Source organism: Pezoporus flaviventris, unplaced genomic scaffold (genome assembly GCF_033815535.1).
Source record: "Pezoporus flaviventris isolate CSIRO_AGI_PZ_B2104156 unplaced genomic scaffold, CSIRO_AGI_Pfla_v1 ptg000023l, whole genome shotgun sequence".
Lineage (NCBI taxonomy): Eukaryota > Metazoa > Chordata > Aves > Psittaciformes > Psittacidae > Pezoporus > Pezoporus flaviventris.
Genome location: NW_026892571.1, coordinates 15,873,202 through 15,891,221, shown reverse-complemented (window position 1 = coordinate 15,891,221; position 18,020 = coordinate 15,873,202). Strand labels below are relative to the sequence as shown.

At 38.7% G+C, this 18,020-nt stretch overlaps 1 protein-coding gene across 4 annotated transcripts in view; it reads right to left on the bottom strand.

The window, feature by feature from the left end:
- FAM13B (family with sequence similarity 13 member B) overlaps window positions 1-18,020 on the bottom strand; it is a 49,661-nt gene that overhangs the window by 13,349 nt on the left and 18,292 nt on the right. For all 4 annotated transcript variants that reach the window (XM_061457001.1, XM_061457005.1, XM_061457003.1 and 1 more), the window contains exons 7-14: window positions 16,635-16,792; window positions 10,053-10,094; window positions 8,847-9,002; window positions 6,841-6,976; window positions 6,587-6,610; window positions 2,810-2,877; window positions 2,160-2,214; window positions 1,612-1,759 (exon numbers count right to left, since the gene is read on the bottom strand). In XM_061457001.1, coding sequence (XP_061312985.1) covers window positions 1,612-1,759; window positions 2,160-2,214; window positions 2,810-2,877; window positions 6,587-6,610; window positions 6,841-6,976; window positions 8,847-9,002; window positions 10,053-10,094; window positions 16,635-16,792 — 787 coding nt within the window. The remainder of the gene's footprint in view (window positions 1-1,611; window positions 1,760-2,159; window positions 2,215-2,809; window positions 2,878-6,586; window positions 6,611-6,840; window positions 6,977-8,846; window positions 9,003-10,052; window positions 10,095-16,634; window positions 16,793-18,020) is intronic.

The window sequence follows — 18,020 nt, the reverse complement described above, 5'->3', positions numbered from 1 at the left end:
AGTTATTAACTTGGGCAATGAGAATAAAAACCTGGACTCAGTGTCTCCAGATGCCTGTAAATCAGCTTCTATGTGACATGACATACAATGTATAGCTTGCTAGGGCTCAAAAAGGCCAACCAGGAAGTAAATCTATCACAATTTGCAAGCTGCATCATTTGTAAAAAGAAAATACGGACTGAAGGAGGCAACACACTTGGAAAACAGCCAACACTGGTGACAAATGAACAGTAAGTTATCGCCATCTGAGCTTCAGGACAAAGCTTTATGTGCTGACATGCTACAACTGTATGCTGCACTGTTAAACTACATCCATTTCAGGTGCACCTCACTGATTTTAATATTCATAACAGAGCAACCAAAAGTCAAGTGCAGCCACTCTTTTGTTACTAGTGTCTTACTAATGTTTGCCATGATGCTTACAGGCATCTTGAAGAAGAGCTGTCACTGGAACAGCCTGTTGGAAGTAAAAACCTCATCCCTGCATAGTAAATCTGTGCTGTAGCTGCCAAGTTGCATTTCCAAGTTTTTAAGACTAGAAACAAGTGGACTGTGGCCATTGATCAATGACAGTTCACAGTGTTTCAGCAAACTCTTATCACTTGCTTTTTTTATGGTGTGATGATTCAGAATAGCAACACCAGGCAGAGGAAACAGGATACAAGGAACACATAAAAACATGAGTACCTTCAAAAGAAGATACTGACAAGAGTGTTTTCCTCTGGTTAGGAAGGGGTTATGTTTTTGCACAAGTAAAACAACAGACATTTGAGCAACAAAGTTCAGTAAAGTCACAAGCTTCAGGGCTTGTTAAACATGGAAGGCATGAAGAATAAGGTAACAAACAGAAGGAATCCTGCCTGAGAGAAAACTGTGTCCCAAACATTTTGCTTTCCTAAAATCCCAACAATGGAGGGAGAAGGGGCACAGGAATAATATCCATCTGCAGCTTTAGCTTCATAGCTTTAGAAAAATTAGTTTACAGCACTAGAAAAATTAAAACTGTTTCAAGATGCCCAAAGACATGGAAACCAACATCTGACATTCCTGACGTTTAAAACAAATCAACCAACAGATCTTGCAGAATAAATGAAACGGGAATTGCTGTGTTTAGCAGTTTACTGATTTTAAGTCAAATTCAGCTTGTATTAGAGCTTCAATAGCTTACATTTATAAAACCCAGAAAACCAGACAAGCTAGTGTGAATATGAACTGGTGTGACGTAACTAGAGAAGGTGTTTTGAAGCATTGGGATGAAAGACTCAGGGTTCTGGAAACCACAAGTCACCTTGAAAACATAAAAATGAATAAGAAAGGAAAAAAGAACAGACACAGCAAAACCTCTGCTATGAAACTTGGGCTGTTTTGCTTTCTTTATTTGCTCCTTTGACTATTTTTTCTTCACATGTTTATTAAGGTTCTTAATTAAGTTGCAGATAATTCTGAAACAAGATGGGATCTATGCCATGGCTTGGATCATCTTACCATGTGTACAGAACATATTGTTCAGATTGAACCGAAGGAAAACAAGTGTTGTCTGCTGCTTTCTACTCCATAAAACATTCTATTTATCATTACTCGTTATGTTGTGAGCTAAAGGGTGAGAATTACCTTCCCATTTGTCACCATCGGACACATTCTTCAGATCTAGACGTGGTACTTGGACACTCAGAGCTTCCTCAGAAACATTAATGTTGCCATCCCCCAACATCTCTGAATCAGTATTTGCATTAAGATCACAAGCCTTGTTACTTGAATCCTGTGTTGAAACAACAGAAGAATGTTGTTGTTATGATTTAGCAACTGGAAATGAGGTACCCAAACAGTGCCAGATCCAGCATTGCTGGGAATCGACTGGAGAAAGATTTCTTCTTTCCTGACTCAAGGAATTATAAACAATCTTCCCAAACCCCAACAGTAGCCAATGGCTTGCATTATAGAACATTCCTCACAAGATGCAGAAGTATAAGCTTGCTCTGCTGCTAAAACATCCTGTGATGCAGGATGCTGAGATCTCTAACAGAGGTTTTGCAAAGCTTGTAGGAGCCCAACAAACATAAGATGTCAAAAGCTGAATTTATTGGTTTTCTTCATAACTGCATTTCATGTAAACTTATAAGATGCTGTGTACCTGGATAGAAATGAAATCATAATCTTACCAGAAACATCTCTGAAGATATGCTATCATTGCCACCAAGCAATATACTATTTTGCCTAAAGAGAAGAAACAGATCTAGTTATAATTTTAAATAAGAGTTCTTAATGGACAGTAAATACTATACACTCCCCTTGCATTTTATACTTACATACCCAAGACCAGTTAATAAAACAAAACCAGCTTAGACCTTCATTCTCAAACTGGGAGGAAATCTTTTCAAACTCAATTCAACTCATACTGAGATTTCAGTCAGTGCTGAACTCCAATTGCAAGTGAATTTAAAGCTGTCTGGCTAATCACTATTACCAGCATGAAGTCTTTTCTTATTAAGAGCAATAAAATGTGACAAAATATTTTAAAGAAAATCACTTGTTCTTTTGTTTCTCTTGCCCAGAACATAGGCTTGTCCTCAAAAAAGCTATGATACATATCATATAGGCTTCTATTTATTATCTCTTTTAAGTGCATAAAGTTCCATGCCTTTTATGTCATCACCATAAAAAGGTAACTTCATCTTACCTCCTCTGTTTTCACACATGAAAAGTAAGTTGTGCTTTTAATTTCAACTCCCCCATCTTAACTATGTTGTCACAAATCACAGCTTGGTACACTTAGGTTCCAAAACTGATGTGACTTAAAAAACATACATACCCTTCACTATTATTTTCTCCATCAACATCTGCATCTTCATCACATGTTTTCAATAATACATCTGCAGCCTGTTGGCAAAAAGCATGTTTAGAAAGATTTGGGAATGGCATTCTCGTTTGAAAGCATATCTGTAATCATCTCCGACCACAAAATAAAACCTCAAAAACTAAAAGCATGGCTTATTGTGTGGTGGTGGAAATCATACTTTCTAACCAAGCAATACTGGTTTTACATATATATATATATATATATATATATATATGAAACCAAGGTCAGTAGCCAGGTGTTTTACTCACTAGAAGCCAGACAACGACTTTCTGCCTTCAGACAAAGCAGTTTTTACCATTTCTTTTAAGTATTAATACAAACAACTCTACTGCAAATTGTCAATCACAGCATGAAGTTTGTGGTGACTGAAACCATGGCAGTAAGTATATCTTAGTCTCAAAAATAACAGTTGAAGGTAGACTGTGCTCAGTGTACATGAAATGAAACAAGTCTGACAGACTTTCTGTCTGTCAGAAAGGAGCTACTAATCCCTGTTACTAAATAAAGCAGCAACAGAACTGGAAGGGGATGAAGAAACACTGGCATTTCTGTGACACCATCTCACAAAACAAGCTCAGATGAATACATGTCACCATTTTGTTCAGTGAAGTTGGCACAGGAAGACTGACTACTTATTTGTATCAAAGCCCTGTACTAGATTGCTTCAGTATCTTATATGCCATTTTAAGTATGAGATTTTAAAGTAACATTACATTTACCTTAAGAAGCTCTCACAAATGATCTTTAAAATGTCTGAACATTGAATCATAGAATAGTTAGGGTTGGAAAGGACCTGAAGATCATCCAGTTCCAACCCCCCTGCCACGGGCAAGGACATCTCACACTAAACCGTGTCACCCAAGACTCTGTCCAACCTGGCCTTGAACACTGCCAGGGATGGAGCATTCACAACTTCCCTGGGCAACCCATTCCAGTGCCTCACCACGCTCACAGTAAAGAATTTCTTCCTTATATCCAATCTAAACTTCCCCTGTTTAACCTGTTACCCCTTGTCCTATCACTACAGTCGCTAAACATAAAGTCACCTCAAGAGTCCAAATAGCTGCCAGTTCTACACTGCTGACAGTTAACATCCACCCTTATCAGACAAAGCTCCATTATTCTGTTTACACTGTTTAAGTCCTCAAGTCAAATTCCAATTAGGGGAAACAATTTCTAATCACAGAGCATTTATCATACTCCAGCAGGTAGACTCTCCCTGGAGACGAGCTCTGCACGTTTTGCATAGTCACACTTATTGTAGTTGTGGGAACAACTGCTTCTATTTCAGACTCAAGGGAGAGCTCACATGCTCCTTTCTTTCCTATAACCCTACATGCTCCTCTCTATCTCCTTTCATACAGAAGGATCTGTGTATTTCCCTTTAAGATCTCCCTGAAAGATCCAACTCCCATAGCATTTGGAATTCTGTACTAAGAGGGTAAAACCTAACATTAAAACACCCAAAATTGCATCAGGTACAACAGGAGTGCATCTATACATGACCACGTGGCCCCAAGTGTCATGCTCTCCTTTATATTCTTAAGCATGGTAATGAATGTGGAACTCTGAAGTGCACATACTTCCTAAGAAGTACAATTCACCTTTCTCAGCTGTTCTTTGAAACCACAGAAACCACATAAAATGCACTGAAAAGCCACCAATTTGCACCAATTTTTGTTCCTCCATTTACATTTGTATTTTCTGAGTTTTGATCCCTAAAGCTCAACACATATTTTAACTGGAAGAAGCAAAGTATTAGGAGTTAATAGGAGGAACTCACTCTCTATTGCTTTTAAAGGCTTTCATTTGCAACAGACTGAAAACCTACTACAAACACAAGACTTAAAATAGCCAGAACAAGACTTATGGCAGGAATATGGAACTCTGCCCTGTACTGACAGAGTTCTTGCAAACACAGTATTGACCTGAACTGGATAAACCATCATCTAATTGCAACACCGTGTTTCGTACATTTTGTGCTCTAGGACAATAATGCAGTAGTTTTTATCACAAGGTTTGTCACTAATGCATCAGAAAGAGCCCAGATGATTGATACGCCCTGTGAAATTCTCATTTGCAGAATGGGATTCTAAACCGATATGTCAGTTTAGTAGGAACAATTGACAGATTTGGCTTGTAAGGTGATTCTAGAGTCATTTGGAATCCATGAAAGCAAACAGAAGGATGGGAGAAGAATACATCACAATAGCAAAGAGCGCTACAGCAACATTTTGTTGTAATAAAACCTACATTCCTGACAAGACTCACACTTTTACTATGCTAAGGCATCCATTTCTAGCTTCTCAAGTTCACAGACCCATTAAATTCTTCTAGTTAATTGAAGGCTCCTAACAATAGGTTTGCTTATCTGGTTATCTTTCAGGAAACGCTCAGAAAGATTTATGGTCTCATGGGCAAGAAGCTAAAAATCATTGCAGAAAGTTCTCTCTACACATGGACACTAAATCTCCCACAGAATTCATCATTAGATTTATGACAGCAAAAGTTTTACCAAATAAATAAGGAAACATAGACTTGAATTTTGCATTAAAGTGCTTATTTGACAGCTGTGGATGTGCTATTCATACAGTGGCAGAAACCATATTCTCGTGCATATTGATGTTAGTTCATTTTTGTCAGCAATTATCTGATAGCACTGCTGGATCGCATAAGGATAGTCTGAACGTCAGACTGATGCTCGCTACTAACAAATGCGGCTACAGTTCAGGCCGTCATTGCAAATTCAGGCCAGCCATACTACAAACCTTCACTCTGGATTGCATGTGAGGATCTAATAATCTGCAGCTCAAAGCAAAGCTGAGGAACGTTTGTTGTACAAGGAAAACAGTTATTTCAGCATTTCCAGCTGCTACAATACTGGGCTTCCATTCAAGCTGTATTCAATACTTGCTTCTTTCAGTGATATGAAGTTGCTCAATTCAAGCATAATATAGAAAAGCAAAGGCAAAATTGAATCTATGACACCTGATTATCCTGTGGTCTGTTGTTTACATTTTTCAGTTGATTTTTGAAGTTTAACAGCAATTTCAAGTGTCATTAACACTGTATTTTCCAAGTCAAATAGTTCCTAAAGAATACAGCTAAGCATTATATATTTACAAGCATGTCTGCATCACATCCTAATACGTGCCAAATCTAGACAGATCCTTCTTCTTCAGAATATAAATGGTCAATCCTGATACTTTTCAGGATAACCATTAAGCGTTGAACCTTCTCAAAGGCCACAAGTCCAACTTCCTTTCATTTTTTTTTTGCTGAACACCTCAAGTGTTAGAATTGGAAGTGTACACATGAGTATGGAGGGACAAAAGCACAGCAGAAGTCAAATATCTAAACAAAGAGGTCCAAGGAGAAGTAACAGACCCTCTTTTAACTAGAAAGGAGATGTGGTTGAAAAGAACAGGACATTGAGGCCTACCCACAGAAGAAAGTGGGAACAGTGAGAAAGGGCTGTGATTAGCTAGAGTACAAACCCACACCTTCCAGCACAAGGATAGTCAAGAGGCTGCAGAGTCTGAAGGCGACTGCTACTTCTACTGTTTCTTGATACAGTAAAAGGAGTGACTGTGTGTGGGCTATGCTACAGACACAGCTCTACATTTTCTGCTACTCACGAAGCCTTTCCTAACACGAGATGTTATTCTATCTGGTGCTATGCCAGTAGTAGTAGTAGTGATATGATGTAGTGCCAATACACTGACTTACCTGAGCAGAAGGAAGGGCTGGTACCTGTGAAAGACCAATAGAAACAACATTAGTCGGAGTCCCACAACCTGCCCCAAAGTACACAAAAATTCTCAGTGCACGTCCACGAAACACACAACCAGAAGACAACTGCACAGAGCAACAGCACCAAGTAAGGCTACATCAGAGCTATCAGGAAAACCTGGTTCTCCAAAGCACTTTGCTAAAGCCACAGCACTTAAGGATTTCCATATACAGGAGGCTCTTCCTCTCACCTGAACGCTTTCTTCTTCCTCAGTTACAGTATCATGTTTCATAGCTTCACTGTCTAAATCAGTGCAAACCAGTACTTCAGAGCAGCCTCCTGTGTTCTCACTGCTACCAGTGTCATTATCTTCAATAACATCATTCCTAAAGACAAGAACAGAAAGACTTTAGCAATCTGCTGTTCCACCTTTAAAATTAAATAAAACAAACACTGGAGGGTTTGGTTTTTTTTCCTTAAAGAGTATCACACATCAGGGTTGTTGGTTGTTTTTTCCCCCCCTCATCAAAATTACTCTGACTGGTAATATCTACAATCTCTATCACCTGCAGGCAAATCTAATTATTTATGTAGTTCACATATATTTCTGAGGTTTTATCCAACAGCATGTAATAAGACATTAAAATGTATTTATCTGATTATAGTATCAAGGACCAGACATACACCCTCCACTTAATATGTTGACCTAAGGAATAAAAGCACCAACAGCCAGAAGCAGTAACATATTGAAACTATCACAACTCAATGAAATTGCTGTACCTATGCTCCTCTCAATATTGAAGCCAGTCAGTTTACAGCCCTCTAGTGAGAAATCCCATTATTTCTAACATTTAATCTCCCTAGAGTACAACTTAAGGCTTGTAACAGTACATCCAGATTAAAACTAACTTATATCACATTTGTGTCTGTATATTCTATGCATGCCACCATCCGTGTTACCAAATGATTCTCTAATTCATCACAAGCCTTTAACTTCCTTCTCCTCACTCAAACAGTTCTGACTTTAACTCCTTTTTCTTAATTTAAGCAGTTAAAGTTAGTTCTAAGAAATCTGCAGTGGATCACCACATTTTTCAGTTCTCCGTTTAACTGCAGATTTGACGTGTACACAGTCTGCTGGCAGCACTGCTTGAGAGGACCCAGACGACCTCTTTCAAGAACACTATCATGGATCCTCTATTACAGTTAATCCACAGTGGAATGATGATGGGCATGTGAAGTAGTTGCTGTGCCAGGAGAGTATACTGGTTTCAACCTGCAGTGATGGCACTTTCAGCCTCCATTGCTATGAAGTCAGCCAGCCTTTAAAGCACTTACGCTGTAACTGAAGGAACTCGGCTACAGCAGGTCTTTTGGGCAAGTAACCACTTATGTACAGATTACTTCAAAGACATTAAATCTCTAACACTAAAACTCAGTTTTATTTATTACCACCAGCAATGATTATTATCTTTAAGATCAACTGCTAACTTTAGTGTGATGTTTTGTCACAGATGAAACTTCTAAAACCAATAAAGATTGAACAATTTAGAAAACAGCACTCGAGTCTCTGAATACTTCACATATTTCACGCTCTGAATCAAGGAATTTTTAGGTACTGAAGTCCTACTTAAGTGCACGTTTTTGGAGTTGGAATATTAATCATGACTATTTATTTTTAATAAAGCACCAAAATGTACCAGCTTCTCAGCGCTGCCATGGCAATCACTACACTAGTAACACAGCAAGATTTAGAATATGAAGAAAAGCTGATCAAACAAAGCTGAAACTCAATGCAAACAGATCCACAGTGCTCATTCTATCCATTTTTAGCTATTTCATTGACACTGGCAGCCAGACAGTAAAATAGCTACGCTGATGTGGAAAGACAGGGTAAAGAAACTGAAACAGCATGTACAAGAGCTTTCATATGGTAAATTATGTCATAAGTAACAGCAGTAATGTAAGAATGAAAGCACTTGGGTCAATTTAAATGCCTACATAGAATTCAGCAGTGAAGCAGTTACAGTCAACTACGTTTTTAGCTACAAGATCAATTTAAAGTATTTGCTTTAAGAGCTGTTGGTTACTGACAACTCACAGAAGTTGATTTGGTTAAAAATGCACAGATAAATTGATTCATAGCAAAACTGTTGAACAGCAAAAGTCATAACTTCTGCTTTGGGTTGAGGCGGTTTGTTTTGGAAGAATTAAGATATACAATCCTATAGAATCCAAGATACAACAAAATCTTACTGGTTGTTAGATCCTTCCTCGTCCCTGCTGGGATCGTTTGCTTCATTGTTACAGCCCAGTCTGTGTTGCTGTATGTGTTTAAGATCGTTATCTAAGCTGCTCTGCAGGTCGAAAAGGTGCTGTTCCACAGCTGCTCTGATTGTTCTCTCTAAAATGCTGCAAGGAAAAAAAAAGACAGAAAGTTCGTATTAAGAACTCTCCTTTTGCATTGATCAATATGCAGAAAGGCGGAGATAAACTTTACACACAACAGGAACCTTTGATGACAAGTACTTCAAGGCAAGAAGAGACTCACTTTTCCAGAAAGGCAGTAGAAATTACTGCACCTATCTTTTATTTCATAAGATTTACATAAAGTATTATGAAATCTATTTAAAAGTAATTAACACATTACAGTTACTTATTTTTTTTAACAACATAAAGTTTTCTTAAAGCCTAATACATTCAAGTGCCAGTAAAATCCTGTGTCTGTAAGAGGTCAGAGTGAATCCTGGCACAGGTACCACTTCAGCACAGCTGGCTGCAAGCCCTCCCGAATCGAGCTGTAATCTTAAAAGGCAAGAGCCACAAACAGCAGAGACAATGAGCAAGTACCTGATGAAGGACACAGAATATACCCAAAGATATGTCAAGAAAAGTACTGCATTATTTAAAAGCAGTTGACTCTGTTAAGTGTTTCTTAGCCAGATCATCCAAAATACGCAATTAGGCCCATCAAAAATCCTCCTGTAAAAGTCTTAAACTATTTTATCCCATTTTTAACTCTGGAATTGTGCATTTATTTTCCCCTCAACATTACTACACACAATTTCCACTGAACTGTACTCAATATTAACAACTAGAAGTAGTGCTAAAATAGAATGTGAATACACACAATTTCCACTGAACTGTACTCAATATTAACAACTAGAAGTAGTGCTAAAATACAATGTGAATCCTATCAGATCTTTAAAAGTCAATCTATGATGTATCCAAGCATAAAACCGAAGTGTTTTAGAATCTAGATTCTACCACACTGTGCTCTCATGCTTCTTTCACTGCATTAGCGTTAAATGTCATAAGTGAAATACTTCATGCTAGAACATACTAATTCATAACTGTAACCATCAAACCTACTGCATTTCCTTCTCTTGAAAGCAGACATATCTTCTATGCACATTCCAGTCACAGCACAACTCAAACATTTCGTATTTTCATTGTACTTACTCTGCAGAGGCTGGCAAGATACTTATGGGAGAGATGTGAGCACTGCAATAAAGAAAAGGAAGTTAATGTAATGCAAAAACTTACCATGCTAAATAAAAGTCTTGAAGTCAACAGGACACAACTTAGAAAATATTTAAAGACTGCATGTAATGCAGCTAATAAAATAAATACGTAAAGAAAATACTGACTTGCACTCCCTTTACTGTTTAGATAAAGGAATCTTAAAGAACACCATCATAAGACAGGAAGTTGTAGGAGTAGCAAAGCAGATTTGTCTCTCAGTACATTATGAAGCTATAAGCTCTCAGAAGTACAGTCTTTCCCATGGGAAATACTAATCACTTAGTCTCCAAAGATTTCCTGACACCTTGCTTAAGAATGCAGATTTTAACCTTGCTGCCTAAAGCACATTCTGCATCACTCTGATTTCTTTCGCAGTTGCAATCCATAAGAGCTGCTTCCCTGCCTGTCAGACTGCTGCCTCATTTTGTTCTGCACCATTCAACAGATGTACAGCGTTCTCCAAGGACAGCTACAGCATTTCAAGTCCAAGGCAGGCACCTTCCAGAGGTGTTGAAGCAGCAGCTAGCTGTTTGGAGAACATCTGGAAATCTCCTAGCGCAAGCCACTTCAGCCTAGACTATCAAACTCCTGGGGGTGGTGGTGATCAGTGTAACTAACTCAAGTTAACTCATGGGTATGTGGTCCCAAATTAATATGATCAGAATTCTCCAATAATAAACAAAATGCTTAACTTTTAGACAAAGTGATAATAGATAAGCTAAAAACAAAATAAAAGAAGAAAACCTTACTGTGAACAGCTGTGAGGTACAACTTACATACCCCATTTAGGACAAAAGAAAGAAATACTAACTTCATTTCAACTGGCAGGTAGAGAGGGAAGCAAACAAATGCTTTTGCTTGCCATGACATATAACTAGAGTTCAAAAAGCTGAAGCCCAACATTTTAGCCTGCCCGTTACCATGCAACAACACTGCTGGCACCCACAGCTGATTTCAAATCTTATTTCCATGAATGCATAAAGTAAACTCTGAATATAAAGGAGCTTCCCACTGCACTGGAGCTCAAGAGGTACTCTGATCCCAGCCTGCCTTGCACTAAACCAAAGAGATGGTCTCCCTCCTTACCCAAGAATAGTTTTAATGCAGCAAGAATTATCTTGGTCAGACTTTATCAAGTTTAGTAGTAGTTCTACCACCAGAGAGGTAAGATAAGTACACCACCTCAAGCAGACTGGTTTTCTCTTCCTCTCAGCAGCAGAAACACAAACAATAAAGGATTTCCATTGAAACACTTGCTGACAGGAAAGTGGTTAAAGCATTTCTTTAAAAATAATGATGTTCTTTTGCCTTAGATAACTTGTCCTGGGACACAGCACAGCACTGAATGCAAACCCCACCATGGAACACTCCACAAGCAGGTGCCCACACAAGCTTTTCTTAATGGAAACTTGATTTTGAATCAAGCTCATTTTGATGGGTGTGTTTGCCTTGGTGGAAAACCAAAGCAGATCCAGATCTAAATGCTCTGACAGAACAGGCAGCTCTAAAGTACCATTTCAAACCAGAGAGTGCTTCATAGCTTTGGGAAATTAAAACACCTGATACAGAAGGCAGATCTTGCACCCACTGATTTCAAAGCTGCTGGATCAAGCATCTGAGGGTGAACACAATGGCACTTTGTTTTCTTTCAAACTAAGGAATAGCAAGAATTATAACTTAATATATCTACATTTCACTGATATTTCTGTGCACAGAAGTTCAGTACAGCCCTACTACTGGTACAAAGGAAGATCTTTGACAAACACATTTTGATTTGACCACACCTGAAATCACAAAAATGAAGACATGAAGCTGTGAATAAGTTCAGCTTCACAAACAAGAGAACAGAGGAACATGAGCAAAACCATCAGTGAATAGAACAGATTTCAAACCACAGCCCTTGTTTCAGTGTTTTCAGGAAGTTCTACATTATAAAAGGTATGCTCACATTCTAAAAGTACTAATACACAATTGTATACACTAGAATCAATTTACTATTAACACACAGTTACTCCTAGGACAAGGGGGGGGGGGGGAAGGGAAGAAGGTAATCACAGCACAGAACACTGCACTCCAGTTGCAAAAGAGAGCAGAAGTAGTAATTCAGTCAAGGGCACAAGTACAAACACTATTTATAGGAAACTGATGACCTGGAATCCTTTTATTCTACCACTTCAGACAATGAGGAACTGTGTCAAGAATAGGGAGAATCAAGTTCCTCTCCAAAGAATCACAAAGATTTCAGACATGGTTCACAACACAATTTTCCATCTTACTGTGTAACCTTCAGGCCCCCAGCACAGGATCATTCCCCAGTGCCCCCGTTAAACACCTTTAGATACATTAGAGGTACTCAGCAAAAGATCTGCATAAATCAGCAGTATTGCAAAGCCTTTACAATCCTCTTACTACATACAGGATATCTTCAACTAAGCCCTTCAGCAACTAAGTGCTTTTTGAAAGAAATGTGTCAATGGCTCTTAAGTGAAAATACAACCCAACTTCCCCACTGTGCTACTACAGCTCAAGGATACTTTATAAAAGCTGTAAATTATACTGCTACACAGAGCCGCTACACGCAGCATGACACAGCAAGACACACAAAGGTAAACAGCTTGGTTTCATAATGCTAAGCCAGTCCTGAGAAGCCCTTTTGCACTGTCTCACAACCCATAGGAAGTTACAGTGAAAACACCCGAGATAGAAAAACACATTAACCGAGAGAGACTAGTTCAAACTTTTTCTTAGTAATTCACACAGTTTGTTATTTCTCATTAAAAATATCAGTTGTGACTATTTCATTTCATGCTATCTCCTAAACGAATTTAATCTCATGTAATTTTCAAGTTAAATAAAGTCTTAATTTGCAATCAAAGCAACGTTTTCCTTTCATATATTTACCTGTGCAGCAGAACTTTACAGGCCATGCTGATGATTTTTGCTATCCCAAACGAGCACTTCATGTAAAACTGCTTCATTTGGAAAGCAGCAAAGCGTGGTGCTGGCTGCTGGCTGTGCATGCTGCTCGCTCGGCTTCAATGGCTGCTTGTCAGGCAGCACTTCTGGAGTGCTGCACTAAACCCTGCAGTCTAACTAGAAATAGACTGCAACATGAGGTCACTCCTGACAATAAGCTGCCCAATCAACACTTGAAAGCTTCCCCAACATGTTGTTGACAGATTTTCTAGGTAGGGATGAGTATTGGGTTGGTAAAGGGAGCATTAGATTAAAACAATAACCTATTTTCTAGCCATTCAGGCAGTTGTAATGTTTGGTCAGCTTTACTATAGAGGCATTTTGTCTCGCTTTGTTGCTGTTGACTATTATTGCCTCTCTCTCACTGATCTAAATAGAAATAAAAAGCATTAACAAATATCACACAAGCAGAGAGGATGTGACCCTTATCATTGCATTTAACATAGGTCAACTTGTTTACAGAACTTGCAACTTGTCATATCTTATATTTTTACACGGATCATTTAGAAAAGCTCAAAGAATGTCTCAAGAGTTTTTCCATTAGGCTCCTGGCTGGCAATATTTAAGATGAACTGCAAAGAGTAAAGCAAATGCTGTTTGGCAAAGCGCAGTGATTAAATATTTGGAGTAATGATAGAGAAGGATTCTAAAGTGATTATTTCAAGAGCCCGTCTTGAAAGTCAGCTGCAGTGCTGAGTCAGAGATTCCTTCCTCCAAAAGTCAGGACAGCAAAACCAGGAGAGCCTAGGGAAAAGGTTTCTGGTAACAGAATATGGTGTTTCCTTTACATGCACAATGTCAACTCACAAACACTCCCCTCTGGTGTAATGGGCTGAAAGGGCACTCCACAGGTTTATTTTAAATACCTCTTTCAAGCAGTCTCTAAATCAAACTGCATTAATGATTACCCACATTCGCACCCAGTTTCTCTCGAACTCAAATTAACACCATGCAGTGCATGAAGGTCAGGTGTTTCAGCAAGAACAGCCAACACGAGAAAAAAGCTAGTGAGCAAGGTTAGAAGGAAGTTATAGTCTAAATAACTAGAAGGAAGGTCTATACCACACTGTATAGATCAAGATAACCAATTTTTAACATGCAGAACACACAACCTCAGTACTCTTTTCCTTCTCTCCACGAAGAGCCTAAAATATACAGATAGTCCATCCCCAAAATTTGACAGGAGAAAAGAAGCCACAAAACTACAGGTTAAGAAACTACATGAATCATGTTTGAGATCTACTCCTCTTCCTCCTTCCTTTACAAGCTGCTGCAGGTCCTATGTCAAGAAAAACAGCCACGTAAAGCTGTATCAACATTTGCTTTTTTACTTATATTTTGCATAAAATAAAACAAAGAAAGGCCATAAAATACATATTATGAAAGCCTTTAACTTTGGAAACATACAGCATTTACGGTGGTTAAAGGTTTAATAAAGCACACCGTCTCGCTCTGTAATTGTATTTTCTTGTTTCATGTTTCCTGCAGTTGATCTGGTTTTACAGTCACAACTCTCTTCTGCAGGATTCCTCGTTATCCTTCCCCACAAAAATTATGGAAAACGCCAACCATAATTAAAGCCTATTAACGTTTAATTAACCCTAAACATTGAGGAAAGATGGTTTTCTCTTCAGGCTATCAAAATTAAACTCGCAAACACGTTGAGGTTGTCACTACTGTTGTGCTTCCACATTCCACAGGCAACTAAATACCTGTGAATACCTGTGAACAGCTAAACTGCTTTACAACTGTAATGGTAGAAATTCCAATTACAGCAACTTGTTTTCCATTTAACTCAAACCAAGATTAAACACCTCCATTACTGACAAGGATAATTATTAAAATAGAATTTCAATTACAGAACAAAAATGTTTCTTTCATTATTTTCTATTTTACAAGTTCCTGCAATGAAGCAGAAGGAAGTGTGCAGCCAAGCACCTCCACAGAACCTAAAATACACATTCTTGAGACTACTGAGACTTCGGCAGAACCTTATATGTGATTTTGCCTGCATCTCTTCTGCTTTCAGTCACGCTTTTAATACAGATTCTTCCTCATCCCTCCCCACAAGTTCCTACATGCAATACCCATAAAAAACACATGCTGCAAAGAGGAAAAGGTAAAATTCACTCTCTGTAAAATGTGAACTCTAAGCACAGGTAAAGCAGACTTAAAAATAAAAACTCACTTTCTACAAGCAAGTACAATATAAATCTGTGTATTACAAATGCACACAAATAAGCTCTCAAAGGAAAACACAGTTTTAAGTATATGCATCTCCTTTATGAAGATTGGTCTTAATTAAAAGCTGAATCCACTCCAAGGCTCTATCCCACTTTGCAGCTCCCAAACCTCCTCCCAGCTCCTACCCAGTGGAGCCTATCTGAACAGATCTCTCTATGGAATCTGGCCCTCGGGCAGGTATTGCAGGGCTCTCCAGCTTCAGCAGCTGTTATACTTGTTTGGACAACACGAGACCTTGGCTTCCTATGTATTTTTCTAATAACCTTTTCTAGAAGGCCGTTAACAAATAAAACCTCAGCTTATGCATAGGTACCAGTTATGTCACTCCTATAGTGATATAACAAACATCAGCCTCTGAGATAAATTTAGTTAGCAGAGTTTAAATTAGCTGAAGATCAGTGTTTTACAAGTACATGAACAAGGCAACTTTCAGAAAACAGGGAACCCAGAGCCTTCAATTTAAGCTTATATTAAAGTGACCTTCTGGACCCTCAATTCAACAACCCATTCTGTAAAGTCTCATATATAACCTTACAAACACCATCTCTGAAGCGCTCAAGATTTCCTCCACATTGCTCCTACTAAAGGCCTTTCTAGAACCTCTAAATACCAACCTAAAAATCATTAGTGGTCAATATTACCCCACTCGCTCTCTCATTCTCCTTTTGGTTATATGTAGTTCTCTCTTCATCCCCAGTGTTTTCTTTCTCTAGCATATTTTCAGGAAGCAATCACATCTATAGACTCTTCATTACAATTGCTGAATGCAATATATTCCACTGTATGCTAGTGAAATCAAAAAGTACTCTCCCCATTTAACACCCAACCAAACTGGGCAGGTTTAGACAATAAAGGAGGGTTGCGCAAGGGCAGCTCTGCTGACCAGCACATGACAAGAAATAGCCCCAGGATCTCCCACTGAAAGGGAGCGGTGGAAAGACTGTTCCGAATGGGTTCACATCTAAAAATATTCACATTCTTTTTATATTTCTCCTATAAAATTCACTGTTCAAATACAGCTTTACTGTTTCACTACAATATGGCCTTTTTCCCTTTCTCTGCATTAACCACATTGTTAATCCCATCTGTGTTCTACAGGCATTCCTCTGCTGAATTTGGGAGCAGTGATTTTATTTTTGTATTGTACTATTTATTTCTGTATTTTACTACAACAATAATTGCACCTACTTATAAAGCTTCAGTTTGTAGACACACCGCTCAAAAGCCTGACAGTTTCCCTCAGACAGAACAGATGATACTTTAGACTCTAAACCAAACTCTAAAGCAGGAACAGGTTACCTTGTTGATGCTGTAACACTCCTGGAATCCGAGAGACTCCCTGTCATATCTAGATGCACCACAGCTGGCCTTTCAACAGGTTTCTCTGTGCCATCTTCTGGAAGTTCTTCAGACTGCTCAAGCTTTACATCTTCCTCCTCTTCCAAGAGATCATTGATCTAAAAAGGATTTAATCACAGTTACTAGCTGGAAAAGTTCTTTAAAGAGGTCCAAGGAACTAAAAGAGCATGAGAGGTCTAAAAACAATGTACATGTAAGAGGTGAACATTTTTCAGTTTTAGAAAGAGACAGACACACTAGACTTGCTTTTATGTTAAACCATATATTCCACATCGCTAAAAAGCTACAGAACTCTTTTGAAACACTGGACAAAAGCTGAAGCACCCCTAATGCAGTAAATGAACACAAGCAGAATCAAGACAAAAATATCCCAGCCATGCTGAAGTCATGAGGCACAGAGCCTTTCTTCCTTTATATATGAAATAGAGACAGCCAATTCTCCTCTATTCCATAGGAAGCTTTAATCATACATGAGAAGCATTTTCAAATGCGTTATGGAAAGCAATATGTAAGTCAAAGAATCCAAACTTTAAGGTATTGAATGAATACTTCCAAAGGCAAATGTAAGAGTATTGAGAAGCTTCACCAACGCCTCTTGTCTTTGTTTCTTCATTTCCGAACACAGATGTGTTTACTGAAGCAGTGAGATACAGGCACTTTAAAAAGTAAAACAATATAGCCACTGACACCTCAGTACAGCACCTTCCCTTTTTACAAAGCAACTATGTTAAAACCATAAAAAGGTAAACACAAAGTTACTCTGTTTGATTGCAAAGCCCCTGTGATTGATTACTGATCTCCCAAACTTGCAAACCCAAACATTAAAGCAGCAGCAGGCTCAAGAATATATGCTTTATATCACATTCTGCATAAGTATAAAAAGAACCCACTGAATTAAGAAAAACTGAAACTTTACACAGAAGGCAGAGAGGAGCTGTTTATTTTTCAAAGGGGTGTAATTGTTACATGGAAATACATTCAGGTCAAGAAACACTCTTATCCCCGACTTTCCAGTGCAATTGCAAGAGGATGCGGCAGTGACCCACAGGCAAGCCCAGCCACACACAGTGGGGCTGCACACAGTGGGGACGGGGCCCTGCTGCGCCCCACACACTGGCCTGGAGGGAGCAGGACCCAGCAGCAGTGCACTGTTGACATCTGGTGGAGACACCACGAAATTAAAGGGACACCCCACCAAGAAAAAAACCAAAGCCAAAACCACACACTAAACAAGCTGCTATGCTTGGGAAACCCTTTTGCTAAAACACAGAATGACCCACAGACAAGTCAGTAATTTCAAAGCATGAAAGGAGACTATTCTTTAAA